This window comes from Falco rusticolus, chromosome W (assembly GCF_015220075.1).
Source record: "Falco rusticolus isolate bFalRus1 chromosome W, bFalRus1.pri, whole genome shotgun sequence".
Lineage (NCBI taxonomy): Eukaryota > Metazoa > Chordata > Aves > Falconiformes > Falconidae > Falco > Falco rusticolus.
This window is the reverse complement of record NC_051209.1, coordinates 6,848,231-6,872,885: the sequence shown is the minus strand read 5'-3', so window position 1 is coordinate 6,872,885 and position 24,655 is coordinate 6,848,231. Positions and strand designations below refer to the sequence as shown.

The window sequence follows — 24,655 nt, the reverse complement described above, 5'->3', positions numbered from 1 at the left end:
TATAAGAAAAATTATAAATCTGTAAAAGACTATGACAGAAGAGAACGATTTCCTGAGTAATGTCCTATTTGCTATAAACTACGTTGAAACTTACCCATAATATATAAATCCCCTGATTATACTCTGCATTGAACACATTGTTCTTTTAATTATTCTGATACGCAATAAAACAGGTGTAGATGCTACCATTTATATTAAGAACAAATTTACCATTTAATAAAGAAATTTTAAAATTAAGTACCAAAAGTCTAACTTTATCGGTACTTGTAATCAACTTTTACTGACTGAACTAATTACTGTACTTGATAAAGTACAGAATGTGTTTTCCCTAATCTAAATTCTAATCACCATGTCACTCACAACAGACTTAGTAATGCTTCACTAACACACTATTCACATGCAAAATACTCTAAATAGGCCAATTATGACTCTGCCCCTGTTCCCTGGTTAACCCGCTGAGAACTGAAAAATTTCACAAGGCAGTCACCAACTAAAACAAAGGCTCCTTGTTTTAAATTAAGACAGTCTTTTTGATTCCTAAATAGCTCAACAAAGTGGCATGTCTTCTGCTGAAAGCAGTTGGTCAAATATGACCCATGAGCTGGAAAATCAGAAATTAAAACATCCTTACTCCTTGACTATACTTCTAAAAACATTTCAAGATAACTTTTGATTCTGGAAAAGTATATTCCTCTTTTTTCCCAGAGAGGCTAAAAGAGAATCGCTGACGAAGGATGGACAAATGGGCTCTGACCGATTGGGGCTGAAACCCTTTCTTGGTGCGCAGCCTAGCATCTGCCTTTACAGACATCTCCCAGGCATAAAAATAGAAAAATGCCAGTCAGAAGGCACTTTTTTCCCAATATCTTTATGTTCAGCTAATGCCTAATATACACCTGCAATGACTATGCTCCTTTTAATAAACACCTGCACCGGCAAAAATGGTTGCGAGTCTGTTGCATAATGGCAGAGAAATATATGCAAAAACTCTCGGAAAAAAAGGGTTATCGATTCATTGCGAATATCCTCTGAAAAGAAACGTAATTTTATTGAATATCTTGGAGCATTTCAGAATGAAACAGCGCTAACCACAGAAATTCTCTTCAGTCATATATTTTTATCACGTATACATTTTAACATAAAGACAGACCTGCTAAATCTGTGCATGGTTTACCCATATGTCGGGTAGTCTGAAAGACTTAGAGCCATCAGCTGTATAAATTCCTATACCCAGCCTACTAGATTTCATTTGACTTCAAAACCAAACCAAACAAAACAAAACGTATATAAGACAGCATTTGCAAACTATTTTAAACAAGATTCACTTTAGGAGCATAAAACATACCCTATGTTGTTTTTGTTTTTTCATCCAAACATTTTTCTCTATAAAAAGATGCAGAGGTTTCTACAGGAAAAAAATCCCAAACTTGTATTATTATATTAGAAGGAAACACATGCACCAGTCCTAAAGGCTGCATGCCTTTTGTGTCGCGAGCCACCCAACGCTGCTGTTTGCCACTAGTTGCACTTTTCTAAGGGCTGCTCACTCCTCTTGACCTAACGGGTACCTGCTGGATGGAGCCTGGACTGCGCTCAGCATCCCATCCCACAGCCTTGCTGCCCAGGGAAGCCGTGCTAGGTTATAAAGAGCTTTCTTGACCACAAAGATTCATTTTTTTTAAGAAAAAACGCATCTCAACAAATGTTCACCACAACTGTCACACTCAGTTCTTCGCTCTCTTAAAGGAAAAAAAAACCAAACCCCATCAACTCAGAAACAAATAACCCAACCCAGAGAAAAGCTCCCTCCTTTGTCTGCCATGGGACAGAGACCATCTTAAGAAGTAAAAAAGAGGTGGGTTTCTGCTTGCAGGGGGCCTCACCGAGCACAACGAGGAAGAAAACTAAGATAAAAAAATATATGTATTTATTTTGAGATGCTTGTAAAAGGAACAATAGGCATTTATTACTCTTCAGCCTACATGTCACACTGCTAATGGCCTGCAACAAAGAGAGAGATAAAACGTTTACAAACCACAATGACATCGATTACACAGCCTTCAGAGCTCGCCTTTGCTCCAAATTGGATCTTAGAAATGCAATGAATTATTAGGCATCCAAGTTAATATTTACCACTAAGAAACTATGAGCTTAAAAGCCAAATGTGACATTTGTCAAACTCCTCTCCATCCTTTAGCTGGAGGTTTAAAGGGGCATCCGCGCCGTCGGCGGGCAGTGGGCTGGCTTTGGGTGCGAGCAGGACAGCAGGCACCACGCAAGATGTTGCAGATCTTTGAACTCATCTCTATGAACCCTATATAGAATGTATATTCCAGCATTATAGCATCTACTGTACTCCCAGACACATGCAGTTTGCAGTTTATTTGTTTCATAATAAACCAAGCTAGTAATATATCGAATTTTCCAGTTGAATGTTAAGAGTTAGAGCTAAAAACAATCACAGAAGGGGGGACAAAAAAAAAAAAAAAGCAGCATAGAAAATCCATTTTCCCATTGAGCCACGCAGCTGTATTTTTCATCAATTGCCATGTTTTTGCTTTTCTCATCGTTACACACAATCCTGTCTTCTTTCTAGCAATTTGTAAAACAAGTCACCGGCTAGTGAATCCTGCCTCCAAAATTTGAATAACTAGACAAAGAATTAAAGCTGGGTAGGAAGAAAATACGCACATACTATGACAAAGTAATATCCATATGGATATGATATTACCCCTCCTGGAAAAAAACAAATGTTTTTTCTATTGCAGACGTGAAATCTTCCTTTCCAAATGAAAATCACGTGAATTTCACTTAAATATTTGTTTCAGACCCAATAGATAGGGAATACATTTACATAAAGCTATTTTATTTTTCCTTTATTACAGAAACAGGCGAGATTAGAGTATGACAGAGTGCTGCATTTTACTAATAGAACATTAATTCAGATTAAAGGAAAATGGCCTCAAAGCCTGTAATCCGAAAGGCTCTGAAATCACTGATCAGGGAAAAATACCTCAGAAACCTTTTCTTTTTTTTTTTTTTTTCCTGACAACCTGGATATTTATTTATTTTTTCTTTTTTTGACATCTTCATGCTACGCTGTGATCCAGTATCAAACACATCATCATGGGGATGTTGCAGGCAAGTGAAAAACGAGCTTAGATGAAAACAGATTAAGCTCCTTTTCTGAAAGATTGCCAACCATTTGTGGGTCACGCTCACGTTGGAGCGTTGCTGCACGCCCAGCTGCAGCCCTGCGCGCTGCTTCCAACCTGCGTGATGTATGGCAACGGCGGGACATATGTTCCCCTCGCTGAAAGCCTCAGAGAAGCACTGTACGGGCAGGATTGGAGGCAAACCGCCGCATTGCACGCTGCCGCATCCCTGAGTCCTCCAGCCCTCTCCCACCTGGTGCAACACCGAGGCTTCTCCCCCTCAGTGGGAGAGAGGGTGAAGAGCGGGGATGAAGGCTGAGACCCTCACCGTTCCCAGCATCTGCAGTTGTAGCCAGCTGGGTGGCATCACACCCTCGGTGCTCACCCTCCGGCCAGTGAAGCTCCCAGCCAGCCTGGTCCTGCCTCCACACACTCCGGGATAGACCTGGGAACTGCTGGGAACATGGGCATGTTTATATTTCTTACACGACTTTAGCTTGCCCAAAAGATATGATTTTAAAAACAAGTCCTTTTCACAGTACACTTCACGTGTACAACGAGAATACAGGCACTTTAACTAGAAAAACCAGAGTCCTGCTATTTTTCACAATGTTGCTCTGTTTCTTAAATTAAAATTCTTACACTTTTAAAGATCAAAGCTTGTTTGCTTGTATTGCTCACATTTAGGCCTCCCTGGCTCTCCCTGCGAGCACCACTTCTCTGCATTGTTCCCTCTGCTCCGGCACCAATGTCTCTGTGGGCTGGGCGAGGAGGTCAGGGAGGCAGTGGTCCGGGGGGCCCCCGGCCAGCACCCAGCACCCACTCTGCTGGGCTACCACCCATCGGGTGCCTTCTGTCCAATTTCATGGGGTTTTCCCCAAAAAAAGAGCAGAAAAGAAAGTGTACTGTGACCTTCCTCATCACCACAAACTTCCCGCGTGCTGTGTGTGCACCCAACGCAGTGATTTGCGACGCTGGACCTAAAGCGTTAGGCTCGTCTGTGCTCGGTAGCACCTGACATCCTCCTCATCCTCCTGCCAAATACTTGCTCTTCTCCTGTCCCTCAAAACCCATCTCTGATTGATTTTCCAACAGCTATTCCCTTGCAAATTTGCACACAAAGCAACTTGAATTTGTTGAAATCACATCTAATTTATGCGGAAACAGATGAATAGGAGGTAATTTTGTTCAGATTTTAAAAAAAAAAAAACAACAACAAAACCCCCACACAATAAAACCAACAAATCTCTAACTGCAACTGTCCTGTTTTCCTCCCCTTGAGTAAAATCACAGGAGACAGGATTATATCTCATCATCCAGATTTCAGCTGCTCTTACATGATCTATCCTCAGTTTATGAATTTTCACTTAAGTCAACTAAGTCATGCCGCATACACATCTGAATCATTTCTTGGTTATTTCCTTCTGTGATTTCAATCCTCTGTTTTTAATCAAATTCTGAAACTAAATTTCCACTTATCATGTGACTTTCACAGCATCTGTTCATAATCTGTCCAATTCCTACAAATACTCCTTTCTTTGGCTTTTAGAAATTTGGCAGCTCTCTGTAAAATCTTCTGTGTCATTTACGTCCAGTATTTCTCTCTAATGGCAGGTGTAAATTGCAACCCATTGATGGCAAACACAGAGAAACAATTTCCCTGGGTTTCAGAGCATGTTTTCAAGCTAAGGTACTGTTTTCCTTTTTTACTCAACCAACCGTAATTCTTAAAAGTATTTGCAGAAAAATTTTGACTTTTAGAGAACAAAGGATCTTCTCTCACAGAGATTTAATTTTTCACAGAGATTTTTTTTTTCCAAGAACACTCCTATGTATGAAGTGAGAGAAATTTTAATATGTTTATTTTATTTTCTCTATCTGGTGGCAAATAACCTTTTGTTTCATTTCTTCTGCCTTGTAGGGCAGCACCTTCAGATAGCTGTGCACAGTGTTCAGCAGTTTTCTTTTGACTTTAACCTTTTCCATTAAAAAATGCTTGCAGGTATTATCAAATAATTTTTCATGTTCAACCAACCCTTGTGCATTAACCTCATCAGTATTAGTTCTCTAAGTTGTTTTTTTATTATTATTTTTTCACTAGCTCTTCCTCTGCATAATTTAAAATTGCTCTTTAAGTTTAAACCTTTCTGGAGTCATTTTTCCCAGTTGTGCTTTTTGAGCACCGACTGTAATATCAACAAAACAACAGCAACTTTCAAAGTTCGTTTACTGGTTTCAGCAGCATCTCGCGGACATGCACTCTTAAATGTGGCTGAGGTTCAACCCCCTCTGGCCAGCGAGGATTTTGTTTGTTCCTGTGCTTGTTCTCATCACCTATTTCTGGTGAGCAGGAGAAAATAATTTGTAACTTCTTACCTAATTTTTCCTGCATTTACTCGTGGTGTTTGCTTGCTTCTTCCCATCCCTTCATTCACCATTAGGCATGATGACTCAGATTATTATACTGCTGCTTGATTATCACTAAAGGTTAGTTACTTGTTTGCATTAACGATCCCCATCTTTCACATTTACAGTGAATGATTACACCATCAACTGCACAGTCTTTGCTGGTTTTCTAAAGATTTAGTATGTGAAAATATTTCATTCCCTAGTACAGGAGAAAAACGGATAAAACGTGCCCCAACTGAACAAGTACAAGGCAGAAAAATTTCAAAGGAAAGAAGGGACTTTCTCCTCCACTAAGGAGTTTTGCAAAAATACAGCGTTTGCTCAATTTATGGTTTTCTGCGGTACAGTTTACGCTTGAATCCTTGGGAGCTGGAAATACCTCTTTCACTACAGTTCACATGGAAAAAATCCTAGTGCTGCAAGGATCAGTGAAACATGGCATTCTATGTGCTTATATTTGATGTGTAGCATATACGTAGGGATGCATACACACACAGAGGATACAGGGTGTCCCATAACCCACCTGCTGGGCCAGCCCAGAGCGCTGCTGCCACCCCCTCCCCAGCAAAGCACCATCCGGCTCCTTTGTGCTCACTCGGAGGCAGCGATAAGGACACTCTCTCTGCTTTATTATTAATCTTTCAGAATATAGTTTTCATTTACCCGCTGAAATTGAGCCAGATGATTATAGTGTTTAAAAACACATGCTTAAATACAGGTAATATTCGTATAAATATGTCCCGGTGAGTAAGAAGCACAAAAATGGGAAAGTCTTGGTGGTGGCTGGGGAATGGGGGTGGGATGGGGAATGTGGCATTGCGTTCACCCTCGAAGGGCCTCGAAAAACCCATAAAAACTAACAAAGCTGCTGGGTTTCTTACTGCCCAGAAGGGCTGGTGTTTGCTGAGGGTGGCTGGGGGATATGAGACCGAGCAATCAAAGGCACTTGGGTCAAAACCCAGCGTGTTACGGTTAGGAAGTTCTCCCGTGCTGCTAAGTGTGCCCATAAAAAGAGTTAGGTTGGGGGTTTAGTCGGTTTTGCAACATCCTGATGTTGCAGACAGCCGAGGCGCAATGCCGTACCTGGTACTTGCAGTGGCTGGAGCTGCTCCGCATGGCTCCCAGCAAGGATTATCCCTGCGCTGGGGCTGCTCCAGCAGCTGTACCCTGCTCCTGGCACAGCCCTGGGCCCCAGCTGGATTAAACACCAACTTCAGCACCTACAGCCCCACTCTGCCTGAGGAAATAATCTGCGATCGCTCTGGGCCCCCCGCTTTGTAACAGCGCTTTGCCAGAAAGAAGCCGGGGAGGCCAAATCCAGGATGCTGTGCAAGAGCCCAGTGCTGGGAAGCTCACCCCAGGATGGTCTGCAGGCAGGCAAATGCAGGGAAAATCCAGCACCTTGGCCCTTGACAGCACTCACATGCCTATGCATACCATCATACCGTGCGATAACGTTTAAAAGTCTTTGCAATCAAGAAAATTAAGTGAGCTTAGAGCAACCGCAGTTACTCAGTTTGTACAAAACCATGGAGCCAGCACGGCTTAGCGGGAACATTATCTGAGGCACAATCGGTAGAGTCGTTTTCCAGGAGAGAAGATTTGGTCTGGAATTAAACAGCCTCAGTTTAGCCCAGGATAAACCCCCTGAAGTCATCAGGGGCCTCCTGGGTGTTAATGAGGAAAGAATTTGGCCCACGGACAGCAGCTGGATTTTTGGGGATGGCTGAATATAGTGAAGCATTGTCTGCAGTATCTTTACAGTGCTGCTGGAAAAGAGGCTTGCCACATTGTCAGAGCTCGGCTTGTCTACAGCATCTTCCACATTTATAAAAAAATCCTTCTGTATCTATTCCACTCAAAAATCCAAGCTGAACACACATGATAAGCTGCTTCAGGTATGAAAAAGTGTACAACAGCAGAACATTCACGTACAGTAAAAAAAGGGCACCGTCAAAACTTACATAGGGTTGAATAACAACCAGATAAACCCAGTACATACGTGTATATATATGTGTGTGTGTATACATAGGAACTGCTCACTACATTATGAAACGTGTCCTGGTGCCCTTGTTTTTCCTCCCAGTACACAGATATCTGTATTTCCATGTAACACTGAAGTTCAGAACATCTCTAAGTACCCACTTTTTCCAACATCTCCAATCCTATACCATCTCGTAGGTATCAGCATCGTGGTCACTTATGGAGGGGGAGATGGACAGGAGGCAGTGAGGATTAAAGACATGCAGAAATGAATGTTGTGCAGAGAATGACATTTTTGCACTGTTATTCCCTGAGAAAAATACCGAAGACTTGCTGGCAAGAGCTGCTTTGTTAAGCTCTGCTTTTCTTCAGTTCAAGTAAGCACTTCACCATGATTCAGTAAGGATGTCCTACCACTACTTACTTCAAAATGTTCCTCTCTGGCAAATTATGACAAACCCTAAAAAAAGTCCCATTAACCTAACAAGTTGATTTCATCGCTCTTCCCTGTGTAAGCGTTTGACTACAGCTTACAACAAAAATCCTGGCTCAAGTTGTCTCAGAGAGGGTAAAATATCCTGACATGTCTCAGTCTTAAAAAGGTGTTTGGTGGCTGAATTCCCATTTTTAATGATGTAATTATTGTTTTCCCTTTGAATATGAGAACACAGGAAAGGCTTACAGAAGTTCAAATGCATGGGAAACAGCACTTCTCTGAAATTTTGTTAGTAATATTTTTAACCAAAGAAAAGTTACCGTAAAAACATCCGAGAGACCAAAAAAACTTCCTGTCCAAAAAAATAACAAAACCCATGCAAAATGCTTTAGGTGCCTCAGAGGATGTTTTTTTAAGCTTCTTACTATTCATCAGCCTGAAAGATAAACAACGGCCTCCCCCTTTTTGATGGGGAGGCAAGATTTTGCAGGGAAAAAAAATAATTATTCTCGGTGTAAAAGCCATTTGCACGTCCTCAGATGATCTAGCATCATACAAGGCTGATGGCTGGCGTGGAACTGCGTCACACAGGTTTGGAAAAGATGCTTAATTGGTCCCTTCCAACCCAAACCACTCTCCGATTCTGTGATTAATTAGTTAAAGCTCACACATCTAGGCGAAAGAGCATGTGCCCGCTCCGGGGTAAGGAGCAGAGAAGTGAAACCTCAGTCACTCATTGCAAAGGAAGTGGAGGGAAGAAGTGGGACTCGAAGCTAACGGTACGCACAAACTGGAAATAAATCACACTTGGGCGCCCAAGGCAGCAGCGTGCTGCAACCCAGCAAAGCCCTAGCAGGCGCCCAGCCCCGACCCACCGTCCGCAGCCCTCCCGACTCCCAGTGGCAGGGAAGAGCCCTCCCCAGCTGGAGAAAGGACGGATGTATTCCCACTCGAATCAGGCAACAACTGAAAAACTCAGGTTCTTTCCAGATCAGCCACAAGCTTCGCGGGACCTCAGTGAACGGTTAGCTATGCATGATGTAAAGATACGACACTGGCGTATGTTGCCATCGCTTCTTGGGAAAGGGCTATTAAAAATTTACCCGAGCAGTTTGAGTATCAAAATCGTGTTTCATGTTACAGGAGCCTTATGTTTTCAGTGTTATAAAGTCACATTTATTTTTTACAGAACCATGTTATGTAAATATGCCTCAAACCAACTAGTGACACTCGTGGTATTTAAAATAGGAACTTTCTTTTTTCCTCTATTTTAAATTTTCCTCTGCTACTCGCAATCTTTTCCCACACAGCTAAAGTACACGGGAAACTGCTATATGCTAACACAGCATATAGCTGAGGCTAAATAAAGTGCAAAGGCATATTTGTTTCAAGGAAAGTGCAAAGTTTAGGTCACCTTGCGCTTAAGACAGGACAAAAAATTAGTCACCCTACAACAAGAACAGAATTGGCAAATTCAGCTGCTATGAGAAACTGGAAGGGGAAAAAAAAAGCACCTTTTTATGCTGACACAGGTCAAAATATAACAAGCTGGTATTTCAGCAAGGCAGAGCGGAGTGTGCCACCCCAGCCCGCAAACTGCCTCCCAGCTAGGTCAGCACTGCAGGGGGAAAACCAATGCTTTCAAGTAAAAATGAAGACTGCAGGGATTCAAGGAAAAACCAAAGCACAAAACGCCCTGGTTGCATCTGTGTTGCTGCGGCATGTGCCAGGAACTGGCCACCTCCCCGCCTGGCCACGGTGGCAGGGAGGGCCCCGAGGCTCTGTCACCCACGCCAGGCACTGCCTGTGCTCAACACCTTCGCGTTCCTGGTCTGTCCCTTTCTTTGGGATTGTCTCCTTAGTAGGCAGTGCCCTTCCAATGTCTGCCCGTGCCTGCACACTCTGGATTAATGCAGCACTTTCCTGCACTCACCTGGGATTTCTTACTACAGGTAGATGCACTGTAAATACAGTAACCATCTTCTCCAAAGTAACAAGCAACAGGACCAGAGGAAACGGCTCCCAGTTGTGCTGGGTGAGGTCTATTTTGGATATTAGGAAAAATCCCTTCATGGAAAGGGTGGCCAAGCCCTGGCACAGACTGCCCAGGGGGGTGCTGGAGTCACCAGCCCTGGGAGGGATTTAAAATACATGTAGGTGCAGAGCTCAGGTCCATGGGTTAGTGGTGGGCTTGGCAGTGCTGGGTTAATGGTTGGACTTGGTGATCTTAAAGGTCTTTTCCAACCGAAATGATTCTATGAAGAAATACAGCCAGCAACACTTTGCCCTTATGGTACAATTTTCATCTGTTCACATCGTCTCTATTACACAAAATAGAGCGGATTTTCCTCCCTCCTTTGTGCATGGCAGAGGGGAGGAGGTTCTTTACTACCGGGGAGCAAAATTTTACCTTGCCTACGCTGCAGAGAGAAGCGTTGCTCCGGCTCTGTGATACAGCCGCACGAGCCAGCACGTCAAAGCAAGTGCTCATGCAGGTTGGTGCTGAGTTAAATAAGCCAGTATGGGACTGCACGGGGACATGCCTCCCTCTGGGTCTCCTCTTCTGTCTCCTTTACATAGTGCCTTACTCCAGCTTGCACTCGCGGCACTAACACAAGATACAGCAATGTTTACATAGTCAAAAGATGCAGAAAAGAGCTGATGTGCAGCTCTGCTCCACAGGGATGGTACCACCACTGCAGACCAATGCCAGGGATGAGAGTTGTCACAAAATTTGTAATTAATTTATCTGAAAGAAATATTTATCTTTTTTTAATAAATCAAGGCCACTATGCTGGCTTACTCTACAGCAAAGAAATGGCAGGCTGAACAGAAGCACAGAGGAGAGCAAAGTTTCAGAGATACTACTTTGTTCTGGATTTAACATCCTATGGAAATAGGTGCAGCATCTCTTGCATCGATAAAGAAATGAAGCAGAAAAAAAAAGGAAAGAGACAGAAGTTACACGGCAAAATTTGTAAAATCAGGTAACTTCAGAAGAAGATTCTAGTAACTGGAAAACTAAATGATACTGGCACAGCATCGCTGCTCTCCTACCCAGCCACAGCAGCAAGAGTACATGAGGAAGAAGCCTCATTCATCCTTGTTGGGCTACTTAAAAGTACACAGCCAAAGGGATCTTCCTATTATACATTTGCAATTCCAAAACTCTCTGTGCTGCTCTACACGTGTACGATCACGTCAGATCTCTCGTTACGATATGAGGATGTGCCATGTGCCCATAAAATATGACAAGCAGTAGAAATTTCCATATGTGACTCCAGTATCTCCTGCCCGGGGATGAAGGAGGATATAGCTGCTACAGAACTCTGCTGATGCTGCCAGAAGAGCAGAGTGGTGACTTGCACTAACTGCAAATGTAGTTTCTCACAAGTCTTCCAAAGCTGGGCTAGGAATCAATCATTTCACACAGTCTGTCCAAGCCTGGTCATCATGGAATAAAACTTCTAAAAATGATTGATTTAAACTGGAAATACATATTAAAAAGAAAATAGTAAGGATTCATGGAAAATTGTCATCCTTCCATGCCCAAGACTTAAAAAAAGGGGAGCAGTGAACCAGGATGCAACTCCTGAGTAGTGTTTTGGATGACAGTCACTGCACGGGCATTAGAAAAAGGCAGAGGAGCTCTGTCCTCAACAAGACGTAGGCAGAGGCTAAGGCATGGCTACTCTTCTTGATGATGCAAGATGACCTTACAAAACCTTCGTCTGAGGTTCTTAAAATTTTACTTTCCAGGACCAGAAAGGCAAGCAGGATTTTTGAACTGTGGAAACAACCTATTTTGTATCTTCTAGTTGGCAACAGACAGATGAAAGGCTGTGTCGGTAAGCTGCAGCAGCCCATCACTCCTCCCATAGCAGGGGGAAGACGTGACAGTAAAGGTGCCATAAAGCAATGGGCAGCTTCTTGCTGATTTTCTCTGTAGATGGCTACAGTATGCTGGGCAGTTAATTGCCATTTTTTGCATTACATAAACCAATAAAAATAACTCTCCAAAAATCAGATTTGTCACAGCACCTTGTTATGCAATGTAAAGGTAACACTGTATATTACAGTGTATGTAAAAAGAGAGACTGAGAAATACCCAAGTGAGTTATATTTCAGTGATACAGTTGGTTTTTATTAGGATTTATAAACATTTTTCCCCAGACACTTTTGAAAGACAAGGATGTGGAAAATATCCATAATTCTAGCTATAGTATAGCCTATATCTTTACTATTTAAGAAAAAATGTTTTTTCCTGACAGTCAACCAGGATCCACTTCCAAAGGAAGAAAATAGTTTAAAAAAAAAACCAAAAAAACCAGACCTATAAACATGCAGACAGATGGCTATATTCTGTCATTAACTTCAAAACGAAATAAAAATATTAACTTCTCCATTGTTGCTAAACATACTGCAGCAAGACTTGAATGCCTGACAGACATGCACCTCATCTGCTGCAAAGGCATAAAGAAATACCTGGCTCCTGTTATTATTATTTATTATTTGTTAAGCACCAACAATGTGTTCGGCACTTTTCAAAGCCAGAGGAAGGGGGGGGAAATGCTTTAAAAATGCTGCTCCCAAGCTGAGTAAGGCTGAGAACACAAGACGGAGCAGGATGGCTGCACGGGGGAAGCCCAGGCTGCAGCCAAATGAAATACAGGCTTGAGAGGCATGAAAGGGCTCAGACCCTGCCCCTCCACCTGCGAGGGCCACATCCAGCCCCCAACACAGAGCCCTAACCCTCTAACCAGAGCAATGGCAACACCAGCCACAGCCTGCAGCAAAACACCAGTTGGTTATGGGGAAAAAAGCTGTGAAAGGGGAACAATGACAATCAAGCCAACCAGGAAAGGGGAAGCGAGAAAGACCCGCCGCACAGCATCGCTCAGTCCTTGGTTGATGGTCCCCAGTCTACAGATGTGGAGTCCTAACTTGGGCCCTGCTGCACTGCAAACGTGGGTTTCTGCTCCCGAGCGGAGGATTGCGGGGGGATGATTCAGCTAAGCTGGCTCCGGCAGCTGCTCACCGCATGGGAGCCGTGGCGGGTGCCCGTGTCACCCCAGCCAGAGCTGCTGGGCACCACTGGCCACCTCCAGCCTGGACCCCCTAGGCTCTATCCCCCCCCCCCCCAGGAGCAGCTATGCCACACTCGGGGGGCCCTTTGGGTAACTGGGGAGGCACTTCATGGCCATACGCAATGCAGGTGGCCCCGAGGGACCCAAATCCTGAGGCACTGGGTACACATGGCACTTTGCTGCCCTACCGAAGTATTCTAACACTGAACTAAAACAAGCTGGAAAAGCATCCTCAGATGGGTGAAGACAAAGAATTAGAGAAGAAATAGGGAATGGCCCATGACAACTCTACAGCTATTTGATGTTGCTTGTGTGTTTGAGGTGCCAGGGGTTTTTCTTTTTTTAGGCAGGCTGATAGCAGAACTTAGTCATTGTTTTTAATTACTCCATACGTAAATAGCTGGTAGGGTTCATATCCTCACACATCCCCTGAAATATCTACTTGTCAAAAGTAATTGCTCCTTTTTTTAAGCCAAGAAGCAAAGGAATAACTCACACAACAATAGTAGCATGGCTAGAGCATCTTCTTCCAAAGCAAAAATATTGCTAAGGTCAGTGCTGATGCCAGGCTGGACCAACGGCGGAGGCTGGCACCAGGCACTGAGGCAACAACCCTGCCACACTCAAGCACAGTCTTCCAAGTGGGATGTAAAGACATTTCTTTCTTTCTTTCTCCAGCTATTTAGAAGAAGGAAGTTAAGAGCTTTCTGTGAAAATCAGAGTTTACTGGAATGGGAAAGCTCTTAAAAATATACAGACCGTGGGCTTGTGTTTATCTGGACCTTCCCAGAGAGTATGCAGTAAAACAGGGGAAGAAACTCCACAGGCAATGCAGCAAGAATAATCTGCTGTTTAAATGCACGGCACTTGTTTGTTAAAACACTGATTTCTCAGTGTATCCATGCACTGAACTATTTATTTCTGTATTTGAATGACCTGAAATATAATTATAAGCCTGTGCAAAGTGTGAAAAAAAGAGATGGACTAGATTTTGCAACTCAGATCTGGACAACTTACAGATTGTTTAAACTGCAACTAGAAATACTGCAAGAGATAGTTGCAAGTTTGCAAAACAAAAGCAATTTTATGACTTGTAGAAATGAATTAACAGCTGTCTTGGAAAGTATAGATCCTGATTAAATTTTATGTGCAGCGTGTGTTTTGAAAATAGCGATTATTTCAATAATTAGCATTCTGTATCTATCTGTGTTTGTAAAGGATCCCATTTCTCCATCTTGAGCTATTCTGTATGTGAAGTTCCTGTCTGCAGTCGCATGGTAATTAAGTGTAATTAAAGATGCTATTCATTCCCCTGCAAAGCAGCAGGTAACCACATGTCAGAAGGGGGTGGTGGGAGAACGGAGTAAACTTCTGGGCAGTAAAAAGGCTGTTGGAAATGGTCTGTTGGAAATGAGCAATGCGACAGCGTACAGCAAACGCTTCAAAAGCAGCCACGTGGGTTTGTGGCAACTGTGGGCGACCATCGCATTCAGAAACATGATGGTCACCTGAAGAAAAAAGTATTTAAAATAACCTCTTTATTTCTGTGTGCACCAGGTGATGCTGAGACCCCAGTCACAGCCTGGACAGGACTGAGACAAGCTCCGTTCAGAGACAAAGCAGCTCACCACCACAGCAACACACCAGCCAGGTGTGTCAGAGTGGATTTGCAACTGGCAAGAAGCTATGAAAGGCAGAAGTTACTCCTGTGAAAAGGTAACTCCACTACTGAAATGGTGGGAGGGGAACAGAAGGCAACTGCTCCCACAAAACATGACTGCTTTGTTGAGGAGGTGTCAGAAATTAGGTCAACACCAGCATGCTGAAGTTTCCCCCCCAAATCCATTTCTTAGTGCTGTCTTATGTCTATCACAATCCTTTATAATACCTAAACACGATGCGTACATGTGCATACACACGGCATGCACATGAGCTTCTCCTTCTCCCTCCGTGTTTGCACAGAATTGCCAGTAAAGCTGGAGGCTTACTGGACCCTCTGGAAGTCAGTGACCCAAACCACTTGCTAACAGAGGCAACCAGCACAGCCTGGAATATGGAAATTCCACTTAAACACACAAGAAAACACTTCATTACTGTGAGGATGGTCAAACACTGGAAGAGGTTGCCCAAAAGAGGTTGTAGAGCCTCCACCCTTGGAGCTACTCAAACCCCACCAGGACATGGTCCTGGGCAGCCCGTTTTAGCTGCTCCTGCTGGAGCAGGGGGTGGATGAGGTGATCTCCAAAGCTGCCAACCTCAACAACTCTGAGAGTAAAGCTCTAAAGCAGGGGTCCTCAAACTATGGCCCGCGGGCCAGATACAGCCCCCCAGAGTCCTCAATCCAGCCCCTGGTATTTACAGAACCCCCTGCCCCCCCCCCCCACCGGGGGTTGGGGGGGGAACCAAGCAGCCGCAGATGACCTCCTGCCACTGCATCCGTGCGCCAGCCCCCTGGTTAAAAAGTCTGAGGACCCCTGCTCTAAAGCTATAGCATCTTTAGTGAGACTATAGCCTCATCCTCACAATCATCATGCTGATAAGAATTTCTGATAGTCCAAAAAGTGAGCTTTTGTCTTCTGAACTTGCTTGAACTGTCACTACCTTGCAGCTGAGCTGAGCTGGATTATCTAATGGGCCTAGAAGGCTCATTACATGAGTGATCCAGAAAGAACATGGCTTATTAATGGAGCCAGGGAAAGGAACAAGTAGTTCACCACCGAGATGTGAACACATGGCTATCTAGGAGACTGTCATTTTTGGAGAAAGCAATGAATGGTTGATAAACGCCACTCTTTGCACCAAGTATGCAATGAAAATGGTTGCAGCTATTATTCTGCTGGACAATTTTTTTGCTTTTTAGGGTTTATGCATTTGTATTAGCAAAACCTGCCAAACCCTACCTTATAAGCCAAGGACAGCATCCCCAGCTATCACCCTTCTACGCTGCAGCACTCAATAGTCAATTCTGAGTCCCCAAATTTGCCAGAATTAGTCAAAGCACAGTCTGTCTTTTTGCTGGAGGTCTTCCACCAAAAACTGACCAGACTTGAACCAGTCACGTGCACATAGTGAGCCCACAACCTGCCACAGTACAACTGCAGGCAAGCATCATTCCCCTTTTTATCACATTCACAATAGCAGAGAAAGTCAGAGTGCAGCGCCTGCGAAGGCAAACCAAGCTCCTATTAGCACTCAACCACAACATAAACCTATTATTGCACATTACAAATCACAGTGTTATTCTGTTGCCAGGTTATAAGCTCCAGAAAGGTGCCCTTGGAATGCTCACTTCCAACAAAGTAGCCCTCAGCTTAACATTTGATCCAAAGGGCTAAGAGAAAAGCACTCCTTTAACCACTAAATTGCAGTGTTGGGTTTTAGCATTTCTTCAATTATGATATGGACAATGAAACCGTGTCTTTCTGGATGCATGAGGAATTCTGCTAAATGAGCCATTCAGACATCTGAACTTAAGTCTGTTCCTTTAATACATTTGATTAACATGGAAATTTTCTCTCTTATGTCATTATTTTAGTGCTGTAACATCAAAAACAACAGTCCACAATGTGCCCACAATCACAGGAGGATAAGTTTATGGGTGCTACAACTAATTTCTGGAGCAGCAGCAATGATTTCCCCTCCCAAAGCGAGATGGTCAAGCAGAAACAACAACAGAGGTGAATCTTCTTCAACTGCAAATGACCACAGAAGTTACGGGGTGATATTTTGCTTCCCAGCCCCACTGAACTCAATAGGACTTCTGCCACCAACCTCATGGCAGCCAGAATTTTATCCAGTCACGTTGATTGTTTGTCCCTGGGACAGGAACGTGCACTGACAAAGTCAGGGAAAGCCAGATTCAGAGTTCGCCTACTCCATCTCCTGACCCCACAGGCAAGGGTACACCTACAAAGAGGTTAGTACAGCTGCCACCACCCAGGAGGAATTTTGGATCCAAGAGCAAGGTGCTCTTTCTCTTTGCATCTACTTTAGCCAAAAGCTCTATGTGCAATATAGCATAATTCTATTTTGTTCCGTGTTTTCTACGGAGCACCTCACATCCCCACACAGCTGTGGTCGGTAAGTACGTACTGCCCAGTCAGGAAGTCATTGTTCAAATACTTAAAAGCAAATAAACAAAACACTGGAGCTTTTGTTAAGGGCACTGACACCGCACATATAATTGCAAAAAATGGATTAGCAACAGACTTTGTAGGAACCTAAATTCCTTGGTAGGTTAGGTATCTTTTATCACTTTAGTACAGCTTTTGTGTGTTTTTTATGGAAAAGGAGAACAGAGGAGAAATTATTAAAGGTAAAGGAATCTTGCCATCAAAATGTGAGGAAACCTAGTTATTTGACTAAGCAAAAAAATACTAAGTAATTTGTAACAGAAGAATAAAATGAACTCGCTGTGTCTCCAGAGGTCTGCAATATGATCTTCAGAAAAGGTAGCTTGCCAATTTAATTGAGGTAGGAGTTATTTAATTTTTTTATATACAGGTATAGTTTTCAATAAAACTACATATGCCTATAATACTGCAATGGCAGATGTGTCTCGATTATTAGAGGTGGGCTCTAGGGAATATATACAATGGATCTTGAAATCTGTAAGCAGCTGTTTGGAAGGGAGGGGTGGAACATCGCAACACACACATGTTCCTTAAATGCAGTAATGTTTTGTTATTTTACTGCAGGTGTATTACAGAGATGAAATTTAATAACTTATTGTATACAATACCAATAAAATGGAAAGATTCTTTGCCCTGACGTTCATGAACAAAGTACAAATTAGAAGCATCTCAGAGCGCAGCAGCTCCGTGCACAGGCACACACACGCCACCTCAGTTTGCACCTTCCCAGATTCAATGGGAGATAATACAGGAAAACATTAGCAGCTACAAGAAGGATGAACCCCAGTTGGGTCTGTGTGAACTTTTAAATGAGTTCCTAGAAACCTCAGCCATAACGGGCATATTCACTTGCCGTGGCAGCCTGCTGTGCCCTTGATCACAAGCCTCTTGGAAACTCACACCGCTGCTTCCAGAGGGAAGGGTGCACAGGAAAGCAAGGAGGAAAAGAAGAGTCAAAGAAAGAGTACTGAAAGGCAGACAGAGAAGAGGCAAGCTAAACATGACATACGTTGTGTTACAGTGCAGAAATGCTCTCTGAAGAAACACCATCCTGCCTGTCGCATCCCTTGGACTTCTCAGGATCTGGATTCCTTGAATAAATTGCTACCGATATGGTCCCTGAGGAAATCCTGGAAAGCCACAGAGCTGCTGCAGGTTTGGGTGGACTGCCCTCGGATGCCTACAGCATTGTAAATGCACGACAAAGCCATTTTGCTGCAGCCTCTAATGCTGCTTGTTTGAACTGATGCTGCAATGAAAACAAACATCGTGCCAATGTCATTCCGGTGGCTGGCCTTTCTCTTTACCATGGCATCTTGAAACAAGCTGAATGCTAGCAGACATGATTTCAATCTGGATAAAGTTTATTCTATTTAGGTAGCAGTTGTGTTTTATTTTAAAAAAATATAAAAAAGGCAAAAAAACCCTGGCAGAGCTTGTGCAACTCTACTAGCTTTTACCTTAACACTTCATTCCAGAGGCAGCTTTTAACAGTCAGATGGTTCCAACTGGCCTCTGAGAGTATTTCTTGAACATCAAGTAAATCAGTACATCCAAACCCAACATTTAGACTCACTTGCTAAAAGACTTAGTAGTAAAAACAAGTCATCTTAAGATTTGGGGATTTTGCTTTAAGTTAAAACACCTTAAAAGCTAAGTATCTGTTACTACGCATTTGCCAAAAAGGCATAATCCAAATTTTCAAAGGACTGTCTAATTTATTCCCACATACAATCTTGTGCGTTGCCTTGGAAATCTATGGTGTATGTTTTCTGGCCGTCAAGCTCATTTTACAGTTCTCTTTATTCATTGCTTTTTTGAATTAACTATTGCTCAGAAAGCACAATAGCTCTGGATTACTCAAAGTTGGCCTCGTCGACTATTAACCGATCAGTGGAGCCACACGACTGTAGGCAGCACAAGTCACCGTTAGTCTAATAATAGTATTCTCTGTACCCAGATGCTCTTGCACTAAGGACTATCAGTGTTTTGTAAACACTGTCCAACTAACGGAGCCCCTCACCTTCAGCTGCCATTGGGAAACCGAAGGACCGGGATTTACGAGCTGATCCCCCAGCCAGAGCAAGGTGCTGCCGTTTCCTCCGGAGCGTTTCCCTGCTCCCACCACCGTGCTCCGGCAGACCCTTGCACCAGCCCCTGCAGCCGAGCGGCTGATGCTCAGTTCTACCTACCAAAGCATTCCTTCTAGCTCTTTCTGCCTTCACCTCTTTACAGTGCTGATTTACATGAGGCTCTTTGAATACAGCAGCAGATACATTGCTCTTCATTACCATGTGCAGACCCTTACTTACAACCTGAGCACCCAACCAACAATAACAGATTAATACAAGAAACCAGAATAAAGTTAGAGAAATCAAGTAGGTATGCTTTTTTTTTAATACTACTGCCTTGCTAATCCCCCCAAACCAGCACAATATATATAAAAAAAAAATTATATTTGGGGAAATGGTAAGTAGCACAGAATTAAGACAACATGCAAAATCCTGACTTCACTGAATGAAATGAGATTTTTGTCATTAACTTCAATGAAGCCAGTGTTTCAAAAGTGTCTTGACAACAACTTCGGTACATGTTTCTTAGATGACTTCTCTCTAATGGAATTAAATAGTTCCCAAGATAAGCTTACCTCCATTCCCACTGTAATCAGTGTTGCATTTGCTATGGTTTTCAGTGAGAGCCCAACTGGGCCCTAGGCTCGGAAATAAAAATCATCTTGAAGTAAATGGGTTGCTGTGTATCTGACCTCTTCTCTCATTGGTGTGAACACAGTGCAGGGATGAAACCTCAGATCGTTGCTGCTATTTGTGTGAAGAGAGGTTGTTGGGAATAGGTAGCAAGTTCAATATCGTTAGGTATTTAGTTTTCCTTAATTGTTCCAGGAACTCATCTACAGAGAGCAATGCATCACATCTGGAGGTAGCAATCTACCTTTCAGAAATCAACAAAATGTGCACGCACCTCCTGGGTTTAGGAAAAAGGAGCTCACACAGCTACAGCCGCTACTCCACTCCCTCCAATAACTCAAGGCTTCAGGGGATTCTCAACAATCCACAATATTGCCACCAATATTTCCTTTGGAATTCACCAAGCTTTCTTCAGTATCTTCTGTCTAGATAAGCTAATCTTTCTCAATACATGTGAAAGTACACCCTAGAAATCTTGCAGGAGGCTTGTAGCTTTTAATTTTCTTTTAAGCCTGAAGGTTCATACTTGTTAATAATTTGGTGGATCCTGATAGTTCTGCAGCCTGGAGAACAGACAACAGATGGTCCAGCCTCGGCATTAAGCATTATTCCTTCTGTACCTTTCAGGAATTTGAGAGATTCTTATTTTAGAAATAATTTTTCTCCTTCCTGTCTGGGCACTGGTCATCTGCTTCATCCACTTTTCCATTATACTTCAAGAAAGTGGATGCATATGGTAGAAAGAATGACCCTATTCCATGGATTGGAATTTTTATTATTAGCACTTGCATTGCAATATCTTCCTAATATTCCTCAGTTTGTCATGGATGGGACCACAGAAAAGGAGGGCAGGTAGGCAGGGGTTTCTCCATCAGTTCTCCACTGACCCTACACAACCACGGGGCACTGCCACGTCGATACCATCAAGGATCCGTCCAGAGAGCTGACCACATCCGCACCCACTGAATTCTGAGGCAACTCCTGAACCGGTCCACTGAAGTGTAAAAACTAATTATTCAATGCTATCATTCAGGGGGGGATTAACTCTCATACTACAACCACAGCCACCGGCTTCCTTACGGATACATGTTTTTTTCTGGTTTCTTGACAGACCCTATTTCCCCAGCGCAGAGGACAGGCAGCGGTGCTCAGCATCGACCCGCTCTGCACTGCCTGTCAGGGCTCATCCTCTATTTTGGGCGATATGAAGGAGCTCGCTGGCACTTCCAGGTTCGTCCTCTCCTGCATTCTGGCCCAGAAGTCTGGTGAGCAGGAGCAGCGTGTGGGCTTCTCCTGCAGGTGGCTGGTGCTGCATGAAAAGAGGAGGCAGAAACCATGCTGCCTGTTCCTGCAGGAAACCGTCCTCCCGCGGTTCCCCACGAGGGGTTTCAGCTGGTTGCTGATCTGTCACTTGGCCGAGTGAGGCCAAGCCAGGCGGTGGCATGGTGCAAGAAGGGCTGGGTGGGTGCCCCCAGCTCCCACCAGCCATCCCCATGGGACTGGTCTGAGCTGCCCCGACCCCTCCACGCTCCCAGCACCCAGTGATGCCACATAATGTCACACTGAGTAATTTCCGTATCATTTGACGCTGGGGATATCTGGAACCAGGTTGCTCCCCACTCCCCCTGGGAGCCTGTGCAAAGTGCTGCCTCACTTTGGCTGGGACACAAAGCTGAGGATGCCTAAGAAAAAATTATCTGTTTGTGACAAACTGTCTTCTCAAGCCTACAGCTGCACCTCTGCCCTTAGTTTCTAGAATTAACTTTTTACTTGCAAATTAAAGAAAATGCACACCCGTACCCTGCAGACATTCACAGATATAGATGCGCACAAAGAGGCTGCAACATGAGTCGCATTAAGAGTCCACGCATAAGGCACACATAGACCATATAACTTCTTTAGGTGCAATGCCATTTTGATCTCAGGAACAATTTCTAACTTACTTGCAGTATCATGAGATCATTCAAACACAGGAAGACTGGCAGAAAAACTAAAAGCAAAATGCAGCAGAGAAAAGGTATGTTTTCTGATGAAACGTGAAATGGCAGCAGACCCAAGAAAGCAGCAGAGTGGGGTCTCCAGGAGGCTGGAGCCACAGAGGTGATGGGTCTCACCCTTGGATGGGTGCTACTTCACCCTGGGAACAACATCCCCTCCCCAAGGCTGTGCAAGCACTGGGAACAGGGACACATCCTGATGCCTCCTAACAACAGAAAGCAAAAGCATACAAGGATTTTAAGGCAAAGAGAACTAGCTAGAAACAAGCCCTAAAATTAATTAAGAGCTATTGCAGTTGTTTTCGAGCAGGTGAGGGTAGGGTTACACATAAAATCTTCTTCCCTTATCTGTGCTGGTTATTGCAAGTGAAATCAGTAAGTCACTTACCGAGCCTTCATGTCCAAAACTCTTTAGTGAGTCAAGTGCATCACTAAGTTCCCTTTCACGGCTTGGCCTGCAAACCTCCCCCAGCGAGCAGCTCTGTATCCTTTCAGTTTGTTCCACACAGAACTAAACATGTAAACAGTGCTTTAAGCAAGGCAAAGCAGCCTTCCCTCATCACCTCTCCCAGCCCAGGCTCCGCATGTGAAACGTCACACGGGCAACGTCCCCAAAACTCAAACACCACACACGAGGAGTGGCAAGCGCCGGGGCCTCCCTGGCGGCTGAGCTAGCCTCATCTCCCTCCAGTTAGCCAGGTTAGCAGAGGGGGCAAAGCAGAGCAGGCCCGCACCAGCCAGTGGAAGAGGCTCCATGGCCACCTGCACAGGGACACTGCCACCAGGGCTCCCCGGGGCTGCCCACCCTGCCTCCACCAGCAGACCCACCAGCAGGACCCCGCAGCCTTGCAGCAGGGTCGGGGGGCTTGTGACCCAGCTCCCTGCCGCCACTCGCCTTCCCAGGATGCTGTCCCCAGAGCCGGCTGGCCACCAGAGCCTGCCCAGGTCCTGCCAGGATGTCCCCCAGCACACGCAGGGCTGTGGAGGGATGGCTGAGAGCATGGCCCTGGCCTCTGGGCACTAGCGATGGCAAACATGGGTGCACTGCCAACAGAAATTTCTGTTTAATTGCTCAAATGGTTTCATTTTTCTACACTAAATGGTTTAGGTTTTTTTTTTAAACAACAACATAAGAACAGACCATTTCCCCACATTAAAGAACATAGACACACGAAAGGAAAGAAGGGATCAAGTACTTCCCTTTCCTATAGGGAAATAATATGCATTTTGGCTGGTTTTTTGTTGGGTTTTTTTCCCCTGGCAGATTTGAACAGTATAAAGCTTTGAATATTAAGAAGGCTATTAAATTCTTTCAATAGTTTTCCAAAGTGCAAAGCTACTGCACTTAGAAAAAGAAAAGGAAGCCTAGTACTCTTCAAGATCAAAATGAATTTAAACACATGATTAATATTGCTACTGAAATTAAAAAGAAAGTGTCTTTTAAAAAAAATCAATTGTCTTGAAACAAAGCACAGACTTTTGGCTACTGATAGTATTTTTAGACTCAGACTTTCTCTGGAGACTTAAAAGTATGCAAATGCAAAGTGCAGAGAGGCACTCACACATATGCTATACCTTTGTATTACACTGGCATTTTATTATTTAATTAAACTACTCTTATTTTTCTAGCCCACGCATGCTTCCCTTGAGACGGCTTTGCTGTTAGCCTGCTGGCCTTGACTTCCAGCCAAAAACAATTCAGAAACAAAAAGGGACAACAAATCATATTTTCACAGACATTTTTATCCCTCAATACAACCTTGTTTTCACACATCATCATACAGATTCTATGAAAACTGTAATTTATTGCAGTAGCCATCCAAAGCTAGGGGCTGACACAGGCTCTGCGGTGTGTTTCCACTTCTGTAATTTCTGAAGTTGTGCTGTTGGGAAGGACCTGCCATGCTGAACAGTGCAGCATTGTTGCGAGGGACAATAATCAATAGTTCGCAGCAGCTCTGACTAGGGCAGTATTAGGTCAACCCAAGTACTCATAGCCTCCAATAACTGTATCCTGGCTAGAAAAGCTCAGGCAGCAGCTTGAAAACCTGCACTTGCAAATAAAGCCCATTACTGAGAAATGCACATCTGCAGGCATCGCTGTTTATGATGGAGCATATTCCTAAGATGTACAACTTTAAGAAACAAACCTCATTTATCAGAGTATTTATCGCAACCCCTCTGCTGAGCAGACTTTCACTTACCTGGTGGCAACCCTGTAAATTCGAATCTCTTCCATATGAGTATGAACCCCTTTCTGTTTTACCTGTTAAAAAAAAAAAAAAAAAAAAAAAAAAAAAAAAAAGAGAGAGAAAAAAAGATGTATAACAGATATAAACAGACATATATAGCTTCTCCAAGCGCTTTACATGATGTTCACCACATTTTCCTAATGCCGTTTACATATGTAAAATAGGCAATGCTGCCTGTGTAATGCATGTAGGCAACAGAAAGGGATTAACACTTTTTCATGCTGAGGATGAGGATGTGAAATAAACTTCCTAATCTTGGTTGTGCTGCTCCGCACACTTTCTGGAACGGGGATTTACCAGGCTTGCACTGGCTGAAGGTGTGAGCAGACATCCTCCATGCCTGCCCTCTGGCTCGGGCCGAGTACCCAGGCACCCAACCTGTCCCTCCCCTGCGCCGGGGACATGGCCAGTCCCTCACCGGCTCTCCAGCCAACCAGCTTTGCCCAAGAACTGCTGGGGATGTGGCTCCCCCCTCTTTCTCAGGAGCAAATTCCCCCA

At 43.9% G+C, this 24,655-nt stretch overlaps 1 protein-coding gene across 11 annotated transcripts in view; it reads right to left on the bottom strand.

The window, feature by feature from the left end:
- LOC119140863 (transcription factor 4-like) overlaps positions 1-24,655 on the bottom strand; it is a 233,835-nt gene that overhangs the window by 94,380 nt on the left and 114,800 nt on the right. For all 11 annotated transcript variants that reach the window (XM_037372503.1, XM_037372505.1, XM_037372502.1 and 8 more), the window contains one exon: positions 24,110-24,171. In XM_037372503.1, the coding sequence (XP_037228400.1) occupies positions 24,110-24,171 (62 nt within the window). The remainder of the gene's footprint in view (positions 1-24,109; positions 24,172-24,655) is intronic.